Genomic DNA, 23,521 nt, shown 5'->3' with positions numbered 1-23,521 from the left:
GCCAGTACTTTCCTGTCTAACAGATCCTGACAACTTAGTTCCTCATTATATCGATACCCCTCATCTATTTGTTCACCTTTTCTTGTTCTTTGAAAAATTTAGGGAGAAAAAACTTAGGGGCCAGTGTTGTGGTGCAGCAGGTTAAGCCACCACCTGCAATGGGCACTGGTATCAGCATTGGCTGCTCCACTATCAACCTAGCACCCTACTAATGCACCTGGGAAAGCAACAAAAGATGGCCCAAATACTAGGGCCACTACCACCCACATGGAAGACCTGGATGGAGTTCCAGACGTCTGGCTTCGGTTTGACCCAGTCCTGGCGATTGTGGCCACTTAGGGAGTCAATCAGCAGACGAAAAATCTAACTCAGCTTTTCAAGAAAATAAATTAAAAAAAAAAAAAAAAAAAAAAAAGGCCAGCGCGGCAGCTCAATAGGCACCGGCACCCGGGTTCTAGTCCCGATCAGGATGCCAGATTCTGTCCCGGTTGCTCCTCTTCCAGTCCAGCTCTCTGCTGTGGCCCGGGAGTGCAGTGGAGGATGGCCCAAGTGCTTGGGCCCTGCACCCGCATGGGAGACCAGGAGAAGCCCCTGGCTTCTGGCTTCGGATCAGCGCGGTGCACCGGCCGCAGCACGCCAGCCGCAGCGGCCATTGGAGGGTGAACCAACAGACAAAGGAAGACCTTCCTGTCTCTCTCACTGTCCACTCTGCCTGTCAAAAAAGTAAAAAAAAAAAAAAAAAAAAAAAAAAACCACTTCCCTAAGCCAGGATGTGGTGACTCATTCTTGTGGAAATTCACTTGCTACTCTTTAGACAGACAACAGACTCTGCCTCTGTAACCTGGCTACGTCTCATTATTAACATTGTCCAGAATGTAAACTGTACTGTCATTATATAATGCAATCCTTAAGACACATTCTAAAATATTAGAAGGAATTATTTCTAGAGGGTAAAATTAGGAGGTTTGCTTGAATTATTGTCTAATTTTCCTATAAGCAAAAATAAACTTTAATAAAATTGAAAAATGGCAGGGCTGGCAGAGTGGTGTAGCAGGTAAGGCAGCCACTTACAGTGCCGGCATCCTATATGGGCACTGGTTGGAGTCCCAGGTGCTCCACTTCCGATCCAGCTCTCTGATATGGCCTGGAAAAGCAGTAGAAGATGGCCCAGACACTTGGGCCTCTGGATCCATATGGGAGACCTGGAAGAGGCTCCTGGCTTTGGATCGGCGCAGCTCTGATGTTGGGATCATCTGGGGAGTGAACCAGCAGATGGAAGACCTCTCTCTCTCCATCTCTCTCTCTCTGAAATTATGCCTTTCAAATAAATAAACCTTTTTAAAAAGTTGACAAATGGCTTGTATTATACTAGTAACAAGAGAGCAAAGTACATGGAAAAGATTAAGGACTAAAATCATGTATTTGAGCTCAATCTTCAGACAGTATAGTAAAAGTCTATTACCACCTAGTAGATTTTTCATGTATACAATCAGTAGATAATTTGCGGACCCCCATCATCAGAATTGTTTCGGGGTGGACATTTGGCTGAGGGGTTACACCTGAATCAAATGGTGGTGAGAGGTGGCGGAAGCAACTGGTATAGCCATGAAGATGCTGCTTGGGACACCCACACTCCACATCAGAGTGCCTGGATCTGAGTCCCAGGCTCCACTCTGATTCCAGCTTCCTGCGAAGGCCTACCCTGGCAGGCATCCAGTGACGGCTTAAGTATTTAGGCCCCTGACACCCATGTAGGAAACCCAGGCTCAGTTTTCGGCTCCCAGCTCTGGCCTGGGCCAGTCCTGGCTGTTTCAGGTGTTTGGGGAGTGAACCAGCAGATGGAAGATCTCTGTCTCTCTCTGCTTTTCAAACAAATGAAAGTAAATAATTAGGAAAACAAAAACATCCAAATCCCATATCACAGTTGCTTCAATTCAATTTCCAGTTCAGGTTTCCAATTCCAGTTTTCTGCTACTGCAGACCCCAGCAGGCAGTAGGTAACAGCTCTAGTATTCAGGGCCTCTGTCAGTCACGTGAGAAACCCAGATGGAATTCCTGGCTTCTGGCTTCATCCCGGCCCAGCCTTGTTTTGCAGCCATTTGGGGAGTGTACCAAGATGGAAGATCCTACCTATCAGTCTAAATATCAAATAAATAAATGTTAAAAAAAAGTAAAAGAAGCTGCAAGAGAATTTTTTAAAAACAGTTGGGCGGGGTGATAAAATCTATGTTTAAAGTTTCTTTTAAATTTTAGAAACCAACTGTAAGGTACATCTTTCTTTGTTCCTGATTCAAACAACTAAATAAAACGTCATTTATGAGCCAACTGGACAACTGGAGATCAACAGTGTGGCATCAGGAGGGTGAAGCAAGAGATGGGAGCTCCCTGTCTGCATCTATGTGTCTCTCTTTGCCTCATAAATAAGTAAATCAATAAAATCTTAAAAACTAACAATAGCTTTATGGTTATGCTTTTAAAAGGAAACTTTTTTTAGAAGTATATGTTGAAATACGTGCTGAAGAAACAACACAAAATCTAGGATTTGATGTAGGGACATGTGGAGTGATTAGGGAAAACATGCTATGAGTTGACAGGCCCAGAGGACTCTGTTATACTATTCAATGTACTTGGGGCCGGTGCCATGGCACAGTAGGTTAATCCTCCACCTGCGGCACCGGCATCCATATAGGCACCGGTTCTAGTCCCAGCTGCTCCTCTTCCGATCCAGCTCTCTGCTACGGCCTGGGAAGGCAGTGGAGGATGGCCTAAGTGCTTGGACCCCTGCACCCACATGGGAGACCCAGAAGAAGCTCCTGGCTTTGGATCGGCTCAGCTCCAGCCATTGCAGCCATCTGGGGAGTGAACCTACAGAAGGAAGATCTTTCTCTCTGTCTCTCCCTCTCACTGTCTGTAACTCTACTTTTTTTTTTTTTTGACAGGCAGAGTGGATAGTGAGAGAGAGAGAGACAGAGAGAAAGGTCTTCCTTTTTGCTGTTGGTTCACCCTCCAATGGCCGCCATGGCCGGCGCAACGCGATGATCCGAAGCCAGGAGCCAGGTACTTATCCTGGTCTCCCATGCGGGTGCAGAGCCCAGGGACTTGGGCCATCCTCCACTGCCTTCCCGGGCCATAGCAGAGAGCTGGCCTGGAAGAGGGGTAACCGGGACAGAATCCGGCGCCCCAACCAGGACTAGAACCCGGTGTGCCGGTGCTGCAGGCAGAGGATTAGCCTATTGAGCCACGGCACCGGCCTGTAACTCTACCTCTTAAATATATAAAATCTTAAAAAAAAGAAAAACTATTCAATGTACTTTATTCATGCTCAAAATTATCCTACGTTTCCAATGAAAAAAACCGTTAAAAAATATTTCAGCAAATTTAATCAGCTTATCAAAATCCACAAGTTTTAAAAGGGAAAAATAATCCACCACCAGTTTGTAACTCACACTCATCCAGTTCAACCATATACCAAAAAGAAGCAATACCCAGGTTTCCATGTAAATCTCTACAGCATTAGATATATTTTCCTTCCATGATTTGTGAAAGCTAGAATTATATTTTATTTTTCTGTTCCCTAACTTCAAAATAGATCATACAATTATGAGCATCTTGCTATTTCTCAATCCCAAAGAGAAATAGTTAAAAGGAAAAAAGTGTTAATTCACGAAAGTACCTACTGGAGTTTTCAAGATGGCAGAATAGGGAGGGAGCTTACTGCTCTAGACTAGGGGAAAAGTTTTAAAAAGTACAGTGAACGCAATCTGAAGGAAGAGTTGGGAAGAAAACTCCAGAGGAAACGTCACCCAAATGAGACAGACACTGTGTATAGGACAATATGTCTCACAAGTATGTCACTCTCCCCCACAGCCCCCACCGTGGGAGATCTACTCATGGTCTCTCCCTTTCTCCCTCTCCTTCTCTCTCGCTAGCTCAACAACCAGACTAGATAAAAGCCCAGCTCTATGCACGCTCTGCACACAGTATCTTTGGAGACTGTCACCCCTCTTTGCTTCAATAAAGCAACCTGTCACTGTTGAGGTCAGCTCCGTCGCCTTTTTCTGACTCTCCTTTCGGTGGGCAAGGGAGACCAGAACCCTGAGCTATTCCAAGCATGAGATGATGGAAATACATGGAGGATGTGGACTCGCACAACTCAGGAACCCAGCAGCTGAGAGCCCCAGCACCAGCTTTGGAGTGAGATGAGACCAGACTGCAGCAGCCCAAGCCACTGGCGATAAAGCTGCAAGAAGAGCCTGGCTTGAGTTCGATTTGGAGTCCTGTGAGCGACCATGTACCTGTCAACCTGGCAGGGTGGATGGGTGTGTGTGTGTATGTGTGTGTGTGTCAGGTTTCTCTCTCCCAAACCACCCTGCACCGGCATCCTGTACCTAGCCAAGAGAGGGAGGGCACCATTTTGGACACACGTAACAGCTGCACCAACTCATGTCCAGGCGTCCAGCAACCAACCCAGAGGAGAGCCTAAGAGGAAAACTAACAGGGGGCTGGGTTCTCGTGACTGTGGGAGGCTTGTGTACCAGGACTGTGAAAACACTGTGGTTTTGTGGGAGGGCGCAGGGTGTGGATTGGACTTTAGGCAGTCTCTGTGAGCAGATTCACATGCTTGGGACTCCCTGATTTCCTAGTGAGAGTCATTGCTACAGAATCCGTGCTCAGACCAAGAACTGAATGGATCCTTTGTGTGGTTCTTGTGGCAGCATGGATAAATACCGTACCCACTGGAGGCAGTGCCCAGGCACCAGTCTCCTTTGGAGGTGAGTATGAATTTCTGCTCTGATTTAAAAAAATAATAATAATAAAAAAGAGGAGATTTACGATGCCCAATTTAGGTGTCACCCTGGACACTCCCCTCACCCTGGAGCACTAAACAGAGCTCCTTGACCATACTCAGAACACAACTCTGGGTATTCACTGAAAGAGCAGACATTCCACTAAGCCACAGAGGCATAGCCCAAAGATAAAAGCCATCACAGGGAAGAAAAAAAAAAAAAAAACACAAAGAGAATCTACAAATATCTAATAATAAATAGGCAACAATACAAAAAACAAGAGTAAGGAAGACAACATGACACCCTAAAAGAACACAATACTTCAATACCAGAACATAAAGATGAAGAGCTAGAAGAAATGCCAGAAACAGAATTCAAAAAATTGACTGTAGGATTACTTAGAAGTAATCAGAAGCAAATCCATCAAATAAAGAAATTTGTACATGAAAAATTTTCCCATGAAACGAAGATTTTAAAGACAAATCAAAACAACATACTGGAAATGAAGAATTCATTAGAACAAATAAAAATTTGGTGGAAAGCCTTAACAACAGACTCAGTGAGGCAGAAGAAAGAATATCCAAGTTAGAAGACAAATCCCTGGAAATTTGACAGACCAAAAAAAAAAAAAAAGAAGAAGAAGAAAAAAGAAAAAGAAAAAAGAAATTAGAAAACTAAAATACAGTTTTAGAGATTTATGGGATACTATCAAATGACCCAACATACGGGTTCTAGGAGTTCCTGAATGTCTGGAAACAGAGAATGGATTAGAAGACCTTTTTAGTGAAAGAATTACAGAAAACCTCTGTAATCTGGAGAAAGGGACATCCAAATACAGGAAGCACATAGAACTCACAACAGACATAACCGAAACGATCATCACCACAGCACCTTTCAGTCAAACTCTCCACAGTAAAACTCTCTCTCTCTCTCTCTCTCTCTCTCTCGCTTGCTCTCGCTCTATAACTCTTTCAGATAAATAAATCTTTAAAAATAAATTTGTCGGCCGGCGCCTTGGCTTATCAGGCTAATCCTCCGTCTTGCGGCGCCGGCACACCGGGTCCTAGTCCCGGTTGGGGCGCCGGATTCTATCCCGGTTGCCCCTCTTCCAGGCCAGCTCTCTGCTATGGCCCAGGAAGGCAGTGGAGGATGGCCCAAGTCCTTGGGCCCTGCACCCCATGGGAGACAAGGAGAAGCATCTGGCTCCTGGCTTCGGATCAGCACGATGTGCTGGCCGCAGCGGCCATTGGAGGGTGAACCAACGGCAAAAAGGAAGACCTTTCTCTCTGTCTCTCTCTCTATCCACTCTGCCTGTCAAAAAAAAAAAAAAAAAAAAATTGTAATGGGGGATTTCAATACCCAACTTTCAGCAACAGACAGAAAATCAGCAATGAAACAGCAGAGTTAATCGACACTATAGAGCAAATGGACCTAACAGATTTCTACAGAACTTTTCATCCTACAGTTGCAGAACACACATTCTTCTCACCAGTGCATGGAACTTTCTCTAGGATTGACCACAAGCAAGGCCATAAAGGAACTCTCAGCAAATTCAAAAAAATAAAAAGCATACCACACATCTTCTCAGACCACAATGGAATGAAGCTGGAAACCTACAACTCAAGAATCCCTAGAACATAGGTAAACATATGGAGACTGAAAAATATGCTCCTGAATAAACAGTGGATCACTGAATAAATCAAAAGAGAAATCAAAAAATTTCTGTAAACAAATGAAGATGACAATACAACATATCAAAACTTATGGGATACAAAAAAGCAGTAAGAGGAAAGTTTATAGCAACTGGTGCCTACATCAAGAAATTGGACATGCACCAAACAAATGAGTTATCGATGCATCTCAAGGACCTAAAAAAACAACTACAAATCAAAGTGAAAAAAGTAGGAAAAAAGAAATAACTAAAATTAGAGAAGAAATCAACAAAATCAAAACCAAAACAATAAAAAAAGATCAGTAAAACTAAGAGCTGTTTTTTGAAAAAATAAACAAAACTGACACATCACATCACCGGTCCACTAACCAAAAAACAAAGAAGATCTAAATCAATAAAATTAGAGAAGAAAAGGGAAATGTAATGACACCACAGAAATTATCAGAAATTACTATAAAGAGAAGTATGCCAACAAATCTGGACACCTGGAAGAAATGGTATAGATTCCTGGACATACAGCCTACCTAAATTGAGCCATGAAGACACAGAAAACCTAAACAGACTCATTTCCAAGACAGAAATTGAATCAGTAATAAAGACCCTCCCAGCAATGGAAAGCCCAGGACCCAGATGGCTTCACTGCTGAATTCTACTAGACATTTAAAGAACTAACTCCAGTTCTTCTCAAGCTATTCAAAACAATTCCCTACATCAGAAAATCATTAACCCAAGCCAAGTGGGATTTATCCCTGGTATGCAAGGATGGTTCAACAGTCACACATTAATGTGATACACCACATTAACAAATTCAAGAACAAAAACCTTAGGATTTTCTCAGTAGATGCAGAGAAAGCATTTGATAAAATACAACACCCTTTCATGATGAAAATTGTAAGCAAACTGGGTACAGAAGGAACATTCCTCAACACAATCAAGGCAATTTATAATAAACCCATGACCAGCGTCCTATTGAATAAGGAAAAGTTGGAAGCATTCCTACTGATCTCACCCACTGCTATTCAACATAGTCGTGGAAGTTTTACCCAGAGCCATTAGGCAAAAGAAATCAAACAGAGTTACAAATTGGAAAGGAGGAACTCAAAGTAAACCCTATTTGCAGATGACATGATTCTATATATAGGGTATTTAAGAGTCTCCACTAAGAGACTATTGGAACTCACAGAAGTTTGGTAAAGTGGCAGGAGATAAAATCAATACACAAAAATCAATAGCTTTTGTAGACACAGACAATGCCATGACTGAGAAAGAACTTCTAAGATCAATCCCATTCACAATAGCTACAGAAAAAAATCAAATGCCTTTGAATAAATTTAACCAAGGATGTCAAAGATCTCTACAGTGAGAATTACAAAACATTAAAGAAAGACAACACAAAAAAATGGAAATATCTTCCACGTTCATGGATTGGAAGAATCAGTATCACCAAAGTGTCCATACTAACAAAGCAATTTTCAGATTCAATGAGATACCAATCAAACTACCAAGAACATTCTCCTCAGATATAGAAAAAATGCTGAAATTCATATGGAAACACAGGAGACCCCCAAAGAGCTCAAGCAATCTTAAACAACAAAAACAAAGCCAGAGTCATCACAATACCAGATTTCAAGACATACTATTGGGTAGTTATCATCAAAACAGTCTGGTACTGATACAAAAACAGATGGATAGAAAAAATGGAACAGAACAGAAACACCAGAGATCAACCTATGCATCTACAACCAACTGATCTTTGACAAAGGAGCTAAAATCAATCCCTGAGCAAGGACAGTCTCTTCAACAAATGGTTTTGGGAAAACTGGATTTCCATGTGCAGAAGTTTGAAGCAAGCCCTCTACTTTACACCTTATACTCAAAAAGGATTAAAAACCTAAATCTATGACCTAATACCATCAAATTATTAGAAAACATTGTGGAAACCCTCCAAGACATTGGCATAGGCACAGATTTCTTGGAGAAGACCCCAGAGGCACACACAATCAAAGCCAAAATTGACAAATGGGATGACATCAAATTGATATGCTTCTGTACTACAAAAGAAACACTCAGCAAAATGAAGAGACAACTGACAGAATGGGAGAAATTATTTGTAAACTATGCAACTGATAAAGGATTAATAACCAAAATATATAAAGAGGTCAAGAAACTCAATAACAAAACAACCCAGTTAAGAAATGCACAAAGGACTTAAACAGGCAGAGGAAATCCAAATGGAAAACAGACACATGAAGAACTGCTCAGGATCACCAGCCCTCAGGGAATGCAGATCAGAACCACCACTCACCCTATTAGAATGGTTTTCATGCAGAAATCAACCAACAACAAATGCTGGCAAGGAAGTGGGGAAAAGGGTACCCTAATCCACTGTTGGGGGTGTAAACCAGTAAAGCCACTAAGGAAGACAGTATGGAGATAATTCAGAAATCTGAATATAGACCTTCCAAATGACCCAGCCATTCTACTGCTGGGAATTCACTTAATGGAAATGAAATCAGCATATGAAAGAGTTATCTGCACCCCCATGTTTATGGCAGCTCAATTTACAATAGCTAAGAAACAGAATCAACCCATGTGCATCAACTGAAGACTAGATAAAGAAATTATGGGATATGTACACCATGTAATACTACACAGCAGTGAAAAAAATGAAATCTTGTCATTTGCAACAAAATGGATGAAACTGGAAAATATCACACTTAGTGAAATAAGCCAAAAGGACAAATACCATAAATTCTCCCTGATCTGTGATAACAGAGCACCTAAAAGGTAACCCATAGTGAAACTGAAGCTTTGAGACACAGTGACTTTGAACTGCCTTTGCCCTAACTGCTGAGAAACATTTCTTTTCATTCTAGTTGTTGAACTCTTACTTAGTGGAGTTAATCATATGTGTTACAAGGTTAATTAAAAATAGATTTTAGTAAAAAATAAGAATGGGAATAGGAGAGGGAGGAGGAAAAGGGGAGAGAGGGCAGGTACGTTGGGAACAATCACTACATTCCTCAAGTTGTACTTACCAAATGCATGAAGTTTGTACTGCTTAAATAAAAGGTTTCTTGGGGAGGGAAAAAAAGAAAAAAAGGACTCACTAAGCTAGAAGTTTACCTGTAGAGATGTAATTGATCCCGTGTGTCCTTGGAGCACAGCAACTGGGGCACAAGTTCTCAAGCACCACACTCTAATTATTTTATCGCAGCTCCCTGCAGCAATCAATGTATTCTCATAGTTTACTGCCATATCTGAAATCTCTGCAGAATGACCTCTTAATGTGGACAGCAGGCGGCCATTGTGTGTTGACCAAATCTTCACCAAACAATCATCTGAACCCTAAGGAGAAATACATCCAAGAATAAATGTTAGTTAAGCAAGTCTTTAAAATCATTTAAGAGAACACCTTTGGATGCCACCCAAATTAAGTATCTAGAATGCCTCCCCTCTCCCCAAAGGTAGAATATTCTGTAAACTATGATTCATCTGGTCAGACTACTTAGGGAACAAGTATTTTTCTTCAAAGGAAATTCTGCATAAATATACTATGAAGTTATCATTTCCATAGATCAGAGCGCATTATAAATGTTTTATCCAAATTTCTCTTCCAAGTAGTAGGTCCCAATTAAAAGTTCATGCTCACCTATATCAATTAACAACACTTAAATGTTAAGTCCAGTTCATACAAACTAAATAATCTGATGAATGTTAGGACAAATATGTATTACAAAGCCTGGGAAATAAGACTAAGGGGTTACCCCAAAAACAGATGGTGAGATTACTATCCTCACTTGAAATAACCAATCTGTCTCAAATTTACAGTACCAGCTAGCACTCATTCAGTAAACATTTCATTATCTATTCTGAATATCAGTTTCAAATGATAAACTTATCATCACCTGTTTTTTCCCTAAAACATTTAATTTAATTCCATTTTTAAAAGCTATTATTTTTAAAGATTTATTTTTTTAATTTGAAAGGCAGAGTTGTACAGAGAGAGGGAGAGACAGAGAGAGATCCTCTAACCGCTGGTACACTCCCCAAAAGGCCACAACAGCCAGAGCTGAACCGAACCAAAGCTAGGAGCCGGGAGCTTCTTCCAAGACCCCCATTTTGCGGGTGCAGGGGCACAAGCACTTGGGCCATCTTCCATTGCTTTCCCAGGCCACAGCAGAGAGCTCAACCAGAAAAGGAACAGCAGGGACTTGAACCAATGCCCATATGGGATGCCAGCGCTGAAGTCAGAGGATTAACCTACTTCATCATGGTGCCAGCCCCAAGCATCCTTAATATGTATGCTGAAGAACTCTATGGGGAGGATGCTGTGGCAAACCAGCTTAAGCTCCACTTGGGATGCCCATATCCTGTATGAAAGTGCCTGGGACTGAGCATTGCCTCTGCTTCAGACCCAGCTTTCTGTTAACATGCCTAGGAGGCAGCAGATGATGGTCCAAGTACTAGTTCCTGTCACCTGGCTCCTGGCTTTGGCCCAGCCAAACGCCAGCTGTAAGAAGTGAACTATCAAATGGAAGGTAATTCGCTCTTGCTCTCTGACACTTTTTTTTTTTTGGGGGGGGGGGGGGGCAGAGTAGACAGTGAGAGAGAGAGAGAGAGAGAGACCGCGAGAAAGGTCTTCCTTTTTTCCATTGGTTCACCCCCCAATGGCTGCTGCAGCCGGCGCACTGCGGCCGGCACACCGTGCTGATCCGAAGGCAGGAGCCAGGTGCTTCTTCTGGTCTCCCATGCGGGTGCAGGGCCCAAGCACTTGGGCCATCCTCCACTGCACTCCCAGGCCACAGTGCAGAGCTGGACTGGAAGAGAAGCAACCGAGACAGAATCCAGCACCCCGACAGGGACTAGAACCCGGGGTGCCAGCGCCGCAGGCGGAGGATTAGCCTATTGAGCCGTGGCACCAGCCTTTTTTTTTTTAAGATTTATTTTATTCATTTGAAAGGTGGAGTAACAGAGAGAGGTAGAACCAGAAAGAGAGGTTGGCACTGTGGTGCAGTGGGTTAAAGCCCTGGCCTGAAGCGCCGGCATCCCATATGGGCACCAGTTCAAGTCCCAACTGCTCCACTTCTGACCCAGCTCTCTGCTACGGCCTGGGAAATCAGAAGACTGCCCAAGTTTTGGGCCCCCGCCCCCACGTGGGAGACACTCTTGACATTTAAATTAATTGTTTTAAAAAATTTTTTTCAAGAGCCTGCAGCTGTGGCTGGTGGAGCAGGTTAAGCCAAAGCCTGAAACACATTATTAGAACCAGCTTTCCATATATGCATTGGTTCAAGTCCCAGCTGCTCCACTTCCAACCCAGCTTCCTGCAGATGCTTTTTTTTTTTTTTTTTTTTTTAATTTATTTGACAGAGTTTGGCCAGCACCGCGGCTCAACAGGCTAATCCTCCGCCTTGCGGCACCAGCACACCGGGTTCTAGTCCCGGTCGGGGCACCGATCCTGTCCCAGTTGCCCCTCTTCCAGGCCAGCTCTCTGCTGTGGCCAGGGAGTGCAGTGGAGGATGGCCCAAGTGCTTGGGCCCTGCACCCCATGGGAGACCAGGAGAAGCACCTGGCTCCTGCCATCGGATCAGCGCGGTGCGCCGGCCGCAGCGCACCAGCCACGGCGGCCATTGGAAGGTGAACCAACGGCAAAAAGGAAGACCTTTCTCTCTGTCTCTCTCTCACTGTCCACTCTGCCTGTCAAAATAAATAAATAAATAAATAAATAAACAAACAAACAAACAAATTTGACAGAGTTAGACAGAGAGAGAGAGAGAAAGGTCTTCCTTCTGTTGGTTTACCCCCAAAATGGCCACTACAGACAGAACTACACTGATCCAAACCCAAGAGCCAGGTGCTTCCTCCTGGTCTCTCACATGGGTGCAGGCACCCAAGCACTTGGGCCATCTTCCACTGCCTTCCCGGGCCACAGCAGAGAGCTGGACTGGAAGAGGAGCAACTGGAACTAGAACTCGGCGCCCATATGGGATGCCGACGCCGCAGGCAAAGGATTAACCAAGTGAGCCAGGACGCCGGCCCCCTGCTGATACTCTTGAGAAAGGAATGGAAGATGGCCCATGTTCTTGGGTCCCTGCAGCCAGGAGGGAGATCAGAATAGAGTTCCAGGCTCCTGATTTTGGCCTGGCCCAGGCCCAGTTGTTGTGGCCATCTGGAGAGTGAGTCAGTGGATGGAAGATCTCGCCCTCTCTTTCTGTAACTGCCTTTCAAATAAATAAATATATCTTAAAGAAAAAAAAAAAGAGAGAGAGAGAGAAAAGAACCACTACTCTACATCAATATATCTAAAAATAACACATAGACTTGACTATCTGCAGTTATATCCATTGAGGTATTTATTAACGATACAAACTTGGGGTGAGAATTTAGCTTAACAGTTAAGACACCAGTTAAGATACCCAGGTCCAAGGCAGGAGTTGTGGCACAGCAGGTAAAGCCACTGCCTGCAATGCCAGCATATCATATGGGCACCCATTTGTGTTCTGGCTGCCCCATTTCCAATCCACCTCCCTGCTAATGGGCCTGGGAGAAGTAGCAGAAGATGGCCCAAGTGCTTCAGCCCCTGCTATCCAAATGGGAGACCCAGATGAAGCTACTGGCTCCTGGCTTCCACCTGCTGGTCATTACGGCTATCTGGGGAGTGAACCAGCAGATGAAGACATCTGTCTCACCCTCATCCTTTCAAATAAATACATAAATCTTAATATATCTGTAACTTTTTCAAATAAATAAATCTTTAAAAATAAAGACATCCACATTCACTTAAGTCCCTGAGGGTTCAATACCCAGCCAGAGCTCCTGACTCATTTTGGGAGGCAATAGTGATGGCTGAAGTAATTGGGTTCCTGCCACCCATGTGGGAGACCTGGATTAAATTTCCAGCTCCCTGGCAGTTGTCGACATCCGGGGAAATGAACTGGCAGATAGGCGCTCCCTCCTACTCTCTGCCTCTCACATACATTAAAAATAAATTTAAAAAAAGACAAATTTCACAGGCCCCATACCAGACCAATTTAGTCAAAATCTCTGAGAATGGGAAACAACAGTCTATGTTTTACAAGACTTCCTAGATGGTTCTGAAGCACATTTAAGTGCTCAAAATGATACCAAATTGAGTTTAAAATGTTAACTCACTGTAAAGATTCTATGTCCTGTCCTATCAAATGCTACACAGTAAACAGCAGACAGATGTCCAAGAATCCTTCTGTGCATTTTTATATGCTGATACATAGTTCCTGGAAATGCTGTGCTAAAAGTGGAACACCCTGTGAGCTGTTTTCCTCGATGTATCTCCACTAGGAAATAAAATAAAAACAATGAAAATGGTTAAGGGGGAACATTATATAAAATGCTAAGAAAAATCCAAAACAATTTCTATAAGATCACAAACTCTATTCTTGAGAAATCCTAATGATACAAATGTCTTCCTAATTCTATTGTACTATCATCATTAACAGACTACTATAACTTTTAATTAATTTTATTTTTAATATTTAGAAAAATAATTTGAAATTTGATCAATACTACTGAAATAACATTACCAGTATTTTTAAATTTTTTTATTACAGCATTTCTAAACCTTATTAAGAAATTAAAGAATGGTTTCAGTTACTTCAAAGCCAACCTCACTTACCAAGATTTGGTGGGGAACCATAATTCACCGGCATTTCAGGTGGTCTTCCTCTATGAAGAGCAGCAAAGGCAGAGCCCTTCCAAACTGTGTGCCTGCAGTCTTTAAAATGAATTTTAGATACACATAAAATCTTGACAGTTAACCCCAAGAAAGATTTTATAGAATACTTACGTATATTGTAATAAACTGTTTATTCAAAGTTTTACCAACTAATATACTTAAACAGAAAAGCCCTGGAGGTTTATTAGACTATTTCTGAAGGGGAAAAAGAACTTTACGACATCTCAGATACAGCAGCAACAACGACTAACATTTGTGCAGCACTTTACAATTCACAAAGTGCTTTCCACATACATTATCTCATTGAATCCTCACAACAACCCTGTGAGGTAGGTGTTTTTGCCAATGTACAAGTGAGGTAACTGAGGCTCAAAGGTTCCAGGACTTTAAAGATCCACTGCAGAGTGAAGACGGGCCACAGAGCCAGATTTTTGGACTCCAAGTCCCATTTAACATCAAATAAGTGTTTATTTTTCAAAGCAGAATTGTAAGATACAATATGAAAGAGAAAAGGTCTTAATAACAATTGATCCAACTTTTCAAAAATGGAAATTTTAAAAGGAAAAATTTAATTTCTTTGATAAGAAAATCCTTGACTTAATTAACTTATCTCACTTTTAAAGTTAATCTGGCCAATACTGTCATGACTTTAGTCTCCTAAAAATGAACACATAAAATTAGCTTTCCCCGTGTTTTAGAACACAGACAGTCCTTTACAGAAGAACATACATTGAGGATCTGTGAGTCTGAACACTAATTCTAAAACCCATCCCTCCCTGACCTACCAGCAAATGCACTAAGAAAAAATGCCTGCCCTCCTCTCCAGGAGACAGCAGCAGCACCCAGGTTACGTCCAACAGTAACGCTGAGCTAGAAATTAGCTTCTTGACAACAGAAAGGAGAGGGAAGGCATCATAACAACCTCTGCTGAGCCTCGGGTGCCTCAAACTAACAGGCATGATACGTTTGACATGAATGGATTCAGTCCCACTATCAGGACCAAAGAGCAGTTACAAGGCATCCTCCTGTGGCACTAGTACAAAGCAAATGGAGAAACATGGTCCTACCCCAGGGCAGCTTACTGAGGTCTCTTCTAGGATCTTCCAGTTCTGAAGCAATGCTCAGCACAAAACATTGAGCTTGACACAGTGAACAAAGGCAAACAGGCTACCCAAATGACTACTATATAACAACCTAGTAATTACAAAGTGAACAGGGACACAGAAAAAGGGAGAATATGAGCAGTTTCCTGATTAGAGCCACTGTGTGGCACAGCTATAGTCTCTCTACTACGAAACAACTAAGCTGACAAACCAGTCAGGCACGGAACCAAGAGATAGGGTTGTTCTTTCTCAGTCAAGCTTTATACTGGTGATGCATCTAAAAAGTGCAACACATCAGCAACCACTCTTGACAAAAATAACCACGAGATGAATTTGACATATGCTCAGGATCAGAGGAACCAACGATCTTTCCCATTAGCAGTTTAGCCACGTGTATACATAGATTATATCACATACATATACTTAGTCTAAGTCAATTATACCAATCTAACAGAAAAAGAATAGCAATTCCAAACATTTTGCTATCACATAACTTGGCAAAAAAGTTAATTAGTGAAAAAAGAACCATGCAATTTTACATTTTTGGTGCTTGATTGCAAACTGCTACCCAATTTAGAAAATCACCTCCCCTCATAACAAAGGGCTTTCAGAATCTAAATATCCAAAGAAGTACTTCTAGCATTTAAGAGTTTATTTAGACACATACAATTACATTCAATGAAGTTAGGAGTGAGCTACAAAATGGGAAGTTAAGAACTCACATTGATAAAACCTCAAACACATCTCAGAAAGAATTCAAGCTTCTTAGCTTAACAACTGTATCTTTATCAATATTTTAAATGCAAAAGGACCCATTAGACACTTATGTAATAAAATTCAAAGTTCTATGCTAAATGCAAAATTTTATAGTCCACAGCATGATTTATAGTTACATATCACCTTTCTTCCACAATGCTTACATTACTCCACAATTATAATAATTATTAAGCTATTAATACAAAGCAGAACACGTCTTCAAATTAAGGTACCTTTTGCTGTACGTAGCAAAGACTGCCTTCCTGCACCAAGTAAAGAAGTGACTCTTGAAATACTGGGCGGAATTTCTTTATCCAACATAGGACCGATGCGCTGGCAGATTTGCAACAGATGATCAGGAGCCACATGTTTATTGGATAAGACCTGGTTGAAAAGTTTTAACAACAACACTGTTTACAATAATATCAAAAATAGTAAATATATAGGCATAGACACGTATAAGAAAACATGAAAATACATATGGTGAGGCCAACACTGTGGCGAAGCGAGTTAAGCCGCCGCTTGCAGTGCCAGCATCCCACATGGGCGCCAGTTCAAGATCCAGCTGCTCCACTTCCGATCCAGCTCTCTGCTATGGCCTGGGAAAGCAGGATAGGTGCAGCTCCGGCCGTTGTGGCCAATTGGGGAAGTGAACCAACAGATGGAAGACTCTCTCTCTCTCCCTCTCCTTCTCTCTGTGTAACTCTTTCAAATAAATAAATAAATCTTAAAAAATATATATATATGGTGGAAACTACAAAACATGCTGAGAGAAATTAAAGACAACTTACACAGTATATCGATCAATTCAAACCCAACCCAATCAAAATTCCAGCAAGAGTTCTTTGCAGATATTGATATTTTGTTTTCTAAAATTTACATGAAAATGACCTGGAAAACCCAAAAGAACCTTTAAAAGGAACAAAGTTACAAGATTAATAATAGCAAGCATCAACTTATTATAAAGTTATCATAATCAAAATAGCATGGTATAGCGGCTGGCATTGTGACCCAGCAGGTTAAGCCCCAAACTGTGATGCCACCATCTTGTATGCGCAATGGGAAGAGTCCCAACCACTCCACTTCCAATCCAGCTCCCTGCTTATGTGGCTGGGAAAGCAGCAGAAAATGGCCCAAGCACTTGGGGCTCGGCCATCCACATGGAAGACCCAGATGAGTTCCTGGCTCCTGGCTAAAGCTTGGCTCAGTCCTTGCTATAGTGGCCATTTGGGAAGGAACCAGTGGATGTAAGATCCTTCTCTTGCTGTATCTCCCTCTCTCTGTAACTTTGCCTTTCAAATTTAAAAAAAAAAAAAAAAAAGCAAGTATAAAGTGAGACAAAGAGATCAATGGAACAAAGTGTCCAGAACACACACTAGGACTTCAGAAAGTTTGTAGAGAAAATGATTTAATGGGGCCAGCACCCTGGCATAGTAGGTTAAGCATCCGCTTGCAGCGCCCAAATCCCATGTGGGCACAGGTTCGAGTCCAAGCTGTTCCACTTCCAATTCAATTCCCTGCTGATGGCCTGGGAAACCAGTAGATGGCCCAAGTGTGTGGGCCCCTGCTCTCACGTGGAAGACCCAGAAGAAGCTCCTCGCTTCAGATCAGTCCAGCTCCAGCCATTGCGGCCATTTGAGGAATAAACCAGTAGATGGAAGACCTCTCTCTGTGTCTATCCCTCCCTCTATAATTCTGCCCCTCAAATAAATAAATAAATCTTTTTAAACATAGAATTAAAATACAAGAATTCCCCATGAACGTTTTGAAGGTAGTCACTTCAACAAATGGTGCTGGAAAAACTGGATATTCATTTGCAAAAAATAAAAAAAGGACTTGATCCACGTTTCACATTACAAACAAAAAATTATCCCAAGATGATTATGTGTAACCTAAAACCATGTACCTCCTAAAACAGAACATCAAAGACATCTTTACGCTGTAGGACTAAGCAAAGACTTCTAATACACCAAAAGGACAACCCACAAAATAAACTGACAACAAGTTCTGTTCTTCAAGGACAGTGCGAAGACAATGAAGACAGCTACAGGCAAGAAAAAATCATCACAATGCACATATCTGATCAAGGAAATGTATCCAGAATACGTAACTCTCAAAATTCAACAACCCACGACCGGTGTTGTGGCACAGCAGGTAAAGCTGCAAACTGCAATACCAGCATTCCATGTGGGCACAAGTTCATGCCCCAGTTTCTACAGTTCTGATCCAGCTCCCTGCCAATGACCTGGGAAAATAGTGGAGAATGGCCTAAGTGCCTGGGCCCCTGCCACTTGATGAGAGACCTAGAAGAAGCTCCTAGCTCCTGGCCCAGACTTGGCTGTTACGACAGTCTGGGAAGTGAATCAGCAGATGGAAGATTCTCTCTCTCTTTCCTCTCTCTATATAACTCTGATTTCAAATAAAGAAAATTCAAACTACAAAAAAAAAAAAAAAGAATTCAACAAGCTGAGTTTTTTAACGAGCAAAAGATCCACACACTACCAAAGAAGATAATATAGATGGCAAATAAACATGTGAAAACATGTTCAACCTCATTAGTACTCAGTGAAATACAAATTAAAACCATAATGCAATATTACCTTACTCCTATTAATATGGCTGAAGTTAAAAAGGCTGATAAGGTAGGCATTTGGCCTAGTAGTTAAGACACAGGTTGGAAAGCTCGCATCCCATGTCAGAGTACCTGGGTTCAAGTCCCAGCTCCACTACCAATTCCAGCATTCTTAGCTATGCATACCCTGGAAAACAACAGGTGATGGTTCAAGCACTTGGATTCCTGCCACACACACGAGAAAACTGGCCCAATCTTCTAAGTTCCCAGTGTGGGCATCTGAGAAGCAAAACTTATGAATAGGCTCTCTCTCCCTCTTTTTCTCTCTCTCAATAATTAAAAAAATTTAAAGACTGACCAAAGTTAACAAGAATGTGGAGAAACTGCTGGTGGGAATATAATTTGACCAATTTCAAAAACAGCTGAATAGTTTAAGAGTTAACTTTATATCTATCATATAATCCATCTATTCCATTTCTAAGTACTTATCCATGAAAAAGGAAAACGTGTGTCCAAATAAACATTTCAACATGAATGTTCTTAGCAGTTTCCTTTGCAAGAACCCAAAAGTGGTTATAACCCAAAATGTCCATTAACAGGTGAATGAATATACCGTGCTATAATTTAGCAATACAAAGAAATGCAATGTTGGTACCACATAATACAAAGTATGCTACAAGAAGCCAGAAAATATATATTGTACAATTTAATTTATATTAAATGCTAGAAGTGTAAAATAATAGAATCATAGATCAGTAGTTGTTTTGGGGAGGAGCGGTAAGAAAGAATTTCAAAGGGGGCAAGAGGAAATTTTTCAGAGTGATGGACATTTTCACTATTTTTATATTAGTAACATGTTTAAGGGTATAACCATACATCAACATTTATCAACTTGATCACTTTAGTGTGCTACAATTATACCTTAACAAAAATAACAAAAACACTATCAGCACTTGCTTATCTGAAACCTGAGAGACTTCTGGCTTTCGAGAAGCCTAAGAAAAACATGATTACAGAAGAAGAAAGGTATCCTCATCCCCATCCAGAAGTTCATCTCGAACTGAAGACTAAGCTGACAACTGGAGAGATTTTAACTTCTTTATTTTAAATCTTGACAGTAACTTTAGTGGACTTAATGATGCTGGTGTTGAGGAGTTAGTTCCATGTTTGTACATATTAAATGTCAGATAAATTACCAGAAAATAAAAACATAAAGGTTACTGTGTATATTTAATTCATGAATATGCCAAGAGCTACCTGACAGGAATATATCTGCTATAAACGTCAAGGCTGGGGACATCGATGTGGCGCAGTGGGTTAACGCCCTGGCCTGAAGCGCCGGCATCCATATGGGCACTGGTTCTAGCCCCGGCTGCTCCACTTCCCATCTCGCTCTCTGCTATGGCCTGGGAAAGTGGTGGAAGATGGCCCAAGTCCTTGGGCCCCTGCACCCGCATGGGAGACCCGAAAAGAAGCTCCTGGCTTCGGATCTGCGTAGCTCCAGCAGTTGCGGCCAACTGGGGAGTGAACCAGAGGATGGAAGACTCTCTCTCTCTCTGCCTCCCCTCTCTCTGTGTAACTCTGACTTTCAAATAAATAAATAAATCATTAAAAAAAAAAAAAAAAACTTCAGGGCTGATGCTGTGGCATAGCGTGTAAGGCCGCTGCCTAGCAGTCCCGGCATCCCATATGGGCGCTGGTTTGAGTCCCAGCTGCTCCACTTCCTACCCAGCTCTCTGCTATGACCTAGAAAAGCAGTAGATAATGGCCCAAGTCCTTGGGCCTCTTCACCCATGTGGGAGACCCAAAAGAAGCTCCTGGCTCCTGGCTTCAGATGGGCGCAGCTCCGGCCGTTGCAGCCAATCAGGGAGTGAACCAGCAGATGGAAGACCTCTCTCTCTGCCTCTCCTTCTCTATTTAACCCCAACTTTCAAATAAATAAATAAATCCTAAAAAAAAAAAAAAAAAAAAAAAAAACTTCAATGCTGTATTCCCAGGCTATCTCAATCCATTATAATGCCACCAGCATTTAAGGAATGAAAACTATCATTCCACAGGACTATCCCACACATTCAGGATACACAGTATCCCTGGCTTCCATCCACTAATGCCAGCAGTATTCCCGAAACACCACGACACCACCAAAGCCTCCATGTTTCAAATTCCCTAAGAAACACTGCTCCAAAGAAAATCTGAAACATAGATTCATACTGATCTACAGATTGTTAATAAAAAATCAAAATGTAAAGTAAACTTAGATCTAATATAAAGTTTTTGTTCATAAGCCTGGTGCACAATAAAGCCTGGGTAAGGGTCAGGTGTTTTTCCTAAAGTCCAGCTGTCACCTGGGAGCGCTGCATCCCTTATCAGAGTGCCTGTGTAAAATAAAAATAAAAATCACACACCTGTTTGTAATACAATCTGAAAATAAAAATCACCACTAAACTAACGACACTAACTGACCTAAACAACATATCTGAAAGCTTTAAATATTTAAGATAAAACAACTTAAGGGAAAGACAACATGGCTTTTGGATAGGGGAAAACCACCTTTCTCTACCCTGACAGAGTCCATTAGGAGGCCTAATACTCTGGTAGAGAATTTCAAAGTAACATAATTGACTTCCAAGCCTATCAAACAATGGCGACTTCATTTTGAATAGCAAATAGAATAAAAAAAAGAACTTCTCTAGATGCAAAAGTTTAAAGATTGTCTCTCAGGGGGACCCACGTTGTAGCACAGCAGATCAAAGCCACAACCTGCCATATGGGTGCCAATTTGATTCTCCGCTGCTCCATTCCCAATCCAACTCCCTACTGATGCGCCTGGGAAAGCAGCAGCAGCAGGAGTGACTGGGCCTCTGCACCCAGCTGGGAAATCCAAAAGCAGCTCCTGGCTCCTGGGTTTGGCCTGGCATTGCGGCCATCTGGGGAGCGAACCAGCACTTGCTTATGTCTCTAACTCTACCTTTCAAATAAATAAAGCTTTTAAAAAATTAGATTGTTTCCCAGTGTAGAAATTATATTATTTGACCTCTTAAATCATCATGGGGCCAGCACTGTGGCGTAGCAGGTAAAGCTGTCACCTGCTGTCCCAGCATCCCAAATGTGCACTGGTTCAAGTCCCAGCGGCTCCACTTCCAATCCAGCTTTCCGCTAATGCATCTGGGAAAGCAGCAGATGACGGCCCCAGTGTCTGGGTCCCTGCACCCACAGGGAGAGCCAGAGGAAGCTACTAACGTCCGGCATCAGATCCTCCCGGCTCCAGCCACTGCATGCACTTGGGGAGTGAACCAGCAGATGGAAGATCTCTCTCCTCCTCTCTCCCTGTAATTGTGCCTTTCAAATAAATGAATTAAATTAAAAAATAAATTATTCAAATTACTTTTCAAACAATCAGGTTATACTAATTTTCCAGACTGAAAAAGAAAAAAAAAATTGAAAAATTGATCCATTAAAATAATGGAGGTGGTCCAGCACTGTGGTGTAGCAGGTAAAGCCACCGCCTGCAGCACCAAGCACCCTATATGGGTGCTGGTTCGAGACCTGGATGCTATGCTTCCGATCTAGCTCTCTGCTATGGCCTGGGAAAGCAGTGGAAGATGGCCCAAGTCCTTATGACCCTACACCCACATGGGAGATCTGGAATAAATAAGCTCTGGGCTCCTGGCTTCGGATTTGCCCAGCTCCGCCACTGCAGCCATTTGGGGAGTGAACAATGGATAGAAGACTTCTCTCTCTCTCTCTCTACCTCTGCCTCTCTATAACTCCTTGCCTTTAATTAAATAAATCTTTTAAAAAATGGTTTTGAATTATTAAAAATAACAGTATGAGCAAATCAGTAAAATAATGCTCAGTATTTTAAAGGCTTACACATGAATGTTAATAAAAGTAACATTTAGGGGCTAGCGCTGTGGCATAGCAGATAAAGCCACCATCTACAGTGTTGGCATCTCATATGGACAACGGTTCGAGTCCCAGCTCCACTTCCAATCTAGCTCTCTGCTATGGCCTGGGAAAGCAGCAGATGATGGCCCAAGTCCTTGGGTCCCTGCATCCATGTTGGAGACCTGGAAGAAGTTCCTGGCTCCTGGCTTCAGATCGGCAAAGTTCCGGCTATTGCAGCCATCGGAGACTTCAGTCAATGACCACTCTCAGCTTGCTCTGCATCAGCATAACCAATCTCAGTTCCACGTTCCTGGACTCACATGTATCACTATCACAACCTTCCAGAACATTTTTGTGACCATGAATGAGCCTCCTCAATCCCAGGGTAGCTCTTAGGAGAAGTGGTAGAAGGGTCTCAATAGCCTGAGCAATTAGAAAATTAGGAGAGAATGTAGCCTTTTCTGTAAAGTTCGAGATGCTATGATCTAATAAAGATCTAGAATGAATATTCAGTATCTTTCATATGTTTGACTTTTCACTTTCCCTCAAATTATTTTAAATGTCACCTAGAAACCATGAAAAGGGAAAATTTACAATTACCATATCACATTACAGTTCCTACACAATGAACAATAGTGTAGCACAACAATGAAACAAGAAGTAACATTTTCTGCAACACAAAATTAAAACTTTGTTATCTTGTTTCTTAATCCTCTTCAATATCTGAAGAGACAAACTCTCAGTTTCATTTCCAAACTTTACAAGTAAGTTGAATATTCAATGGCAGAACAGATATCCAATGAAAAATAAGAAGAAAGAGAGCTTAGCACTTCATTCATACTAAAGGACCTACGTAAATAAATACTGATTTTGGAGCGAAGAGACTGCATTTAAAAGCATTTGGAGTGGCCGGCACCGTGGCTTAACAGGCTAATCCTCCACCTTGCGGCACCGGCACACCGGGTTCTAGTCCCGGTTGGGGCGCCGGATTCTATCCCGGTTGCCCCTCTTCCAGGCCAGCTCTCTGCT

The 23,521-nt window shown here is 42.0% G+C and overlaps 1 protein-coding gene across 1 annotated transcript in view; it reads right to left on the bottom strand.

Annotated features, from left to right (window-relative positions):
* Positions 1 to 23,521, bottom strand: part of BRWD1 (bromodomain and WD repeat domain containing 1) — a 113,476-nt gene that overhangs the window by 82,331 nt on the left and 7,624 nt on the right. The window contains exons 5-8 of the mRNA XM_062204926.1: positions 16,266 to 16,416; positions 14,114 to 14,212; positions 13,615 to 13,775; positions 9,586 to 9,807 (exon numbers count right to left, since the gene is read on the bottom strand). Of these exons, the coding sequence (XP_062060910.1) occupies positions 9,586 to 9,807; positions 13,615 to 13,775; positions 14,114 to 14,212; positions 16,266 to 16,416 (633 nt within the window). The remainder of the gene's footprint in view (positions 1 to 9,585; positions 9,808 to 13,614; positions 13,776 to 14,113; positions 14,213 to 16,265; positions 16,417 to 23,521) is intronic.

This window comes from Lepus europaeus, chromosome 2, assembly GCF_033115175.1.
Source record: "Lepus europaeus isolate LE1 chromosome 2, mLepTim1.pri, whole genome shotgun sequence".
Classification (NCBI taxonomy): domain Eukaryota; kingdom Metazoa; phylum Chordata; class Mammalia; order Lagomorpha; family Leporidae; genus Lepus; species Lepus europaeus.
The sequence above is the reverse complement of the archived record's forward strand: the minus strand, read 5'-3'. Positions and strand labels throughout refer to the sequence as shown.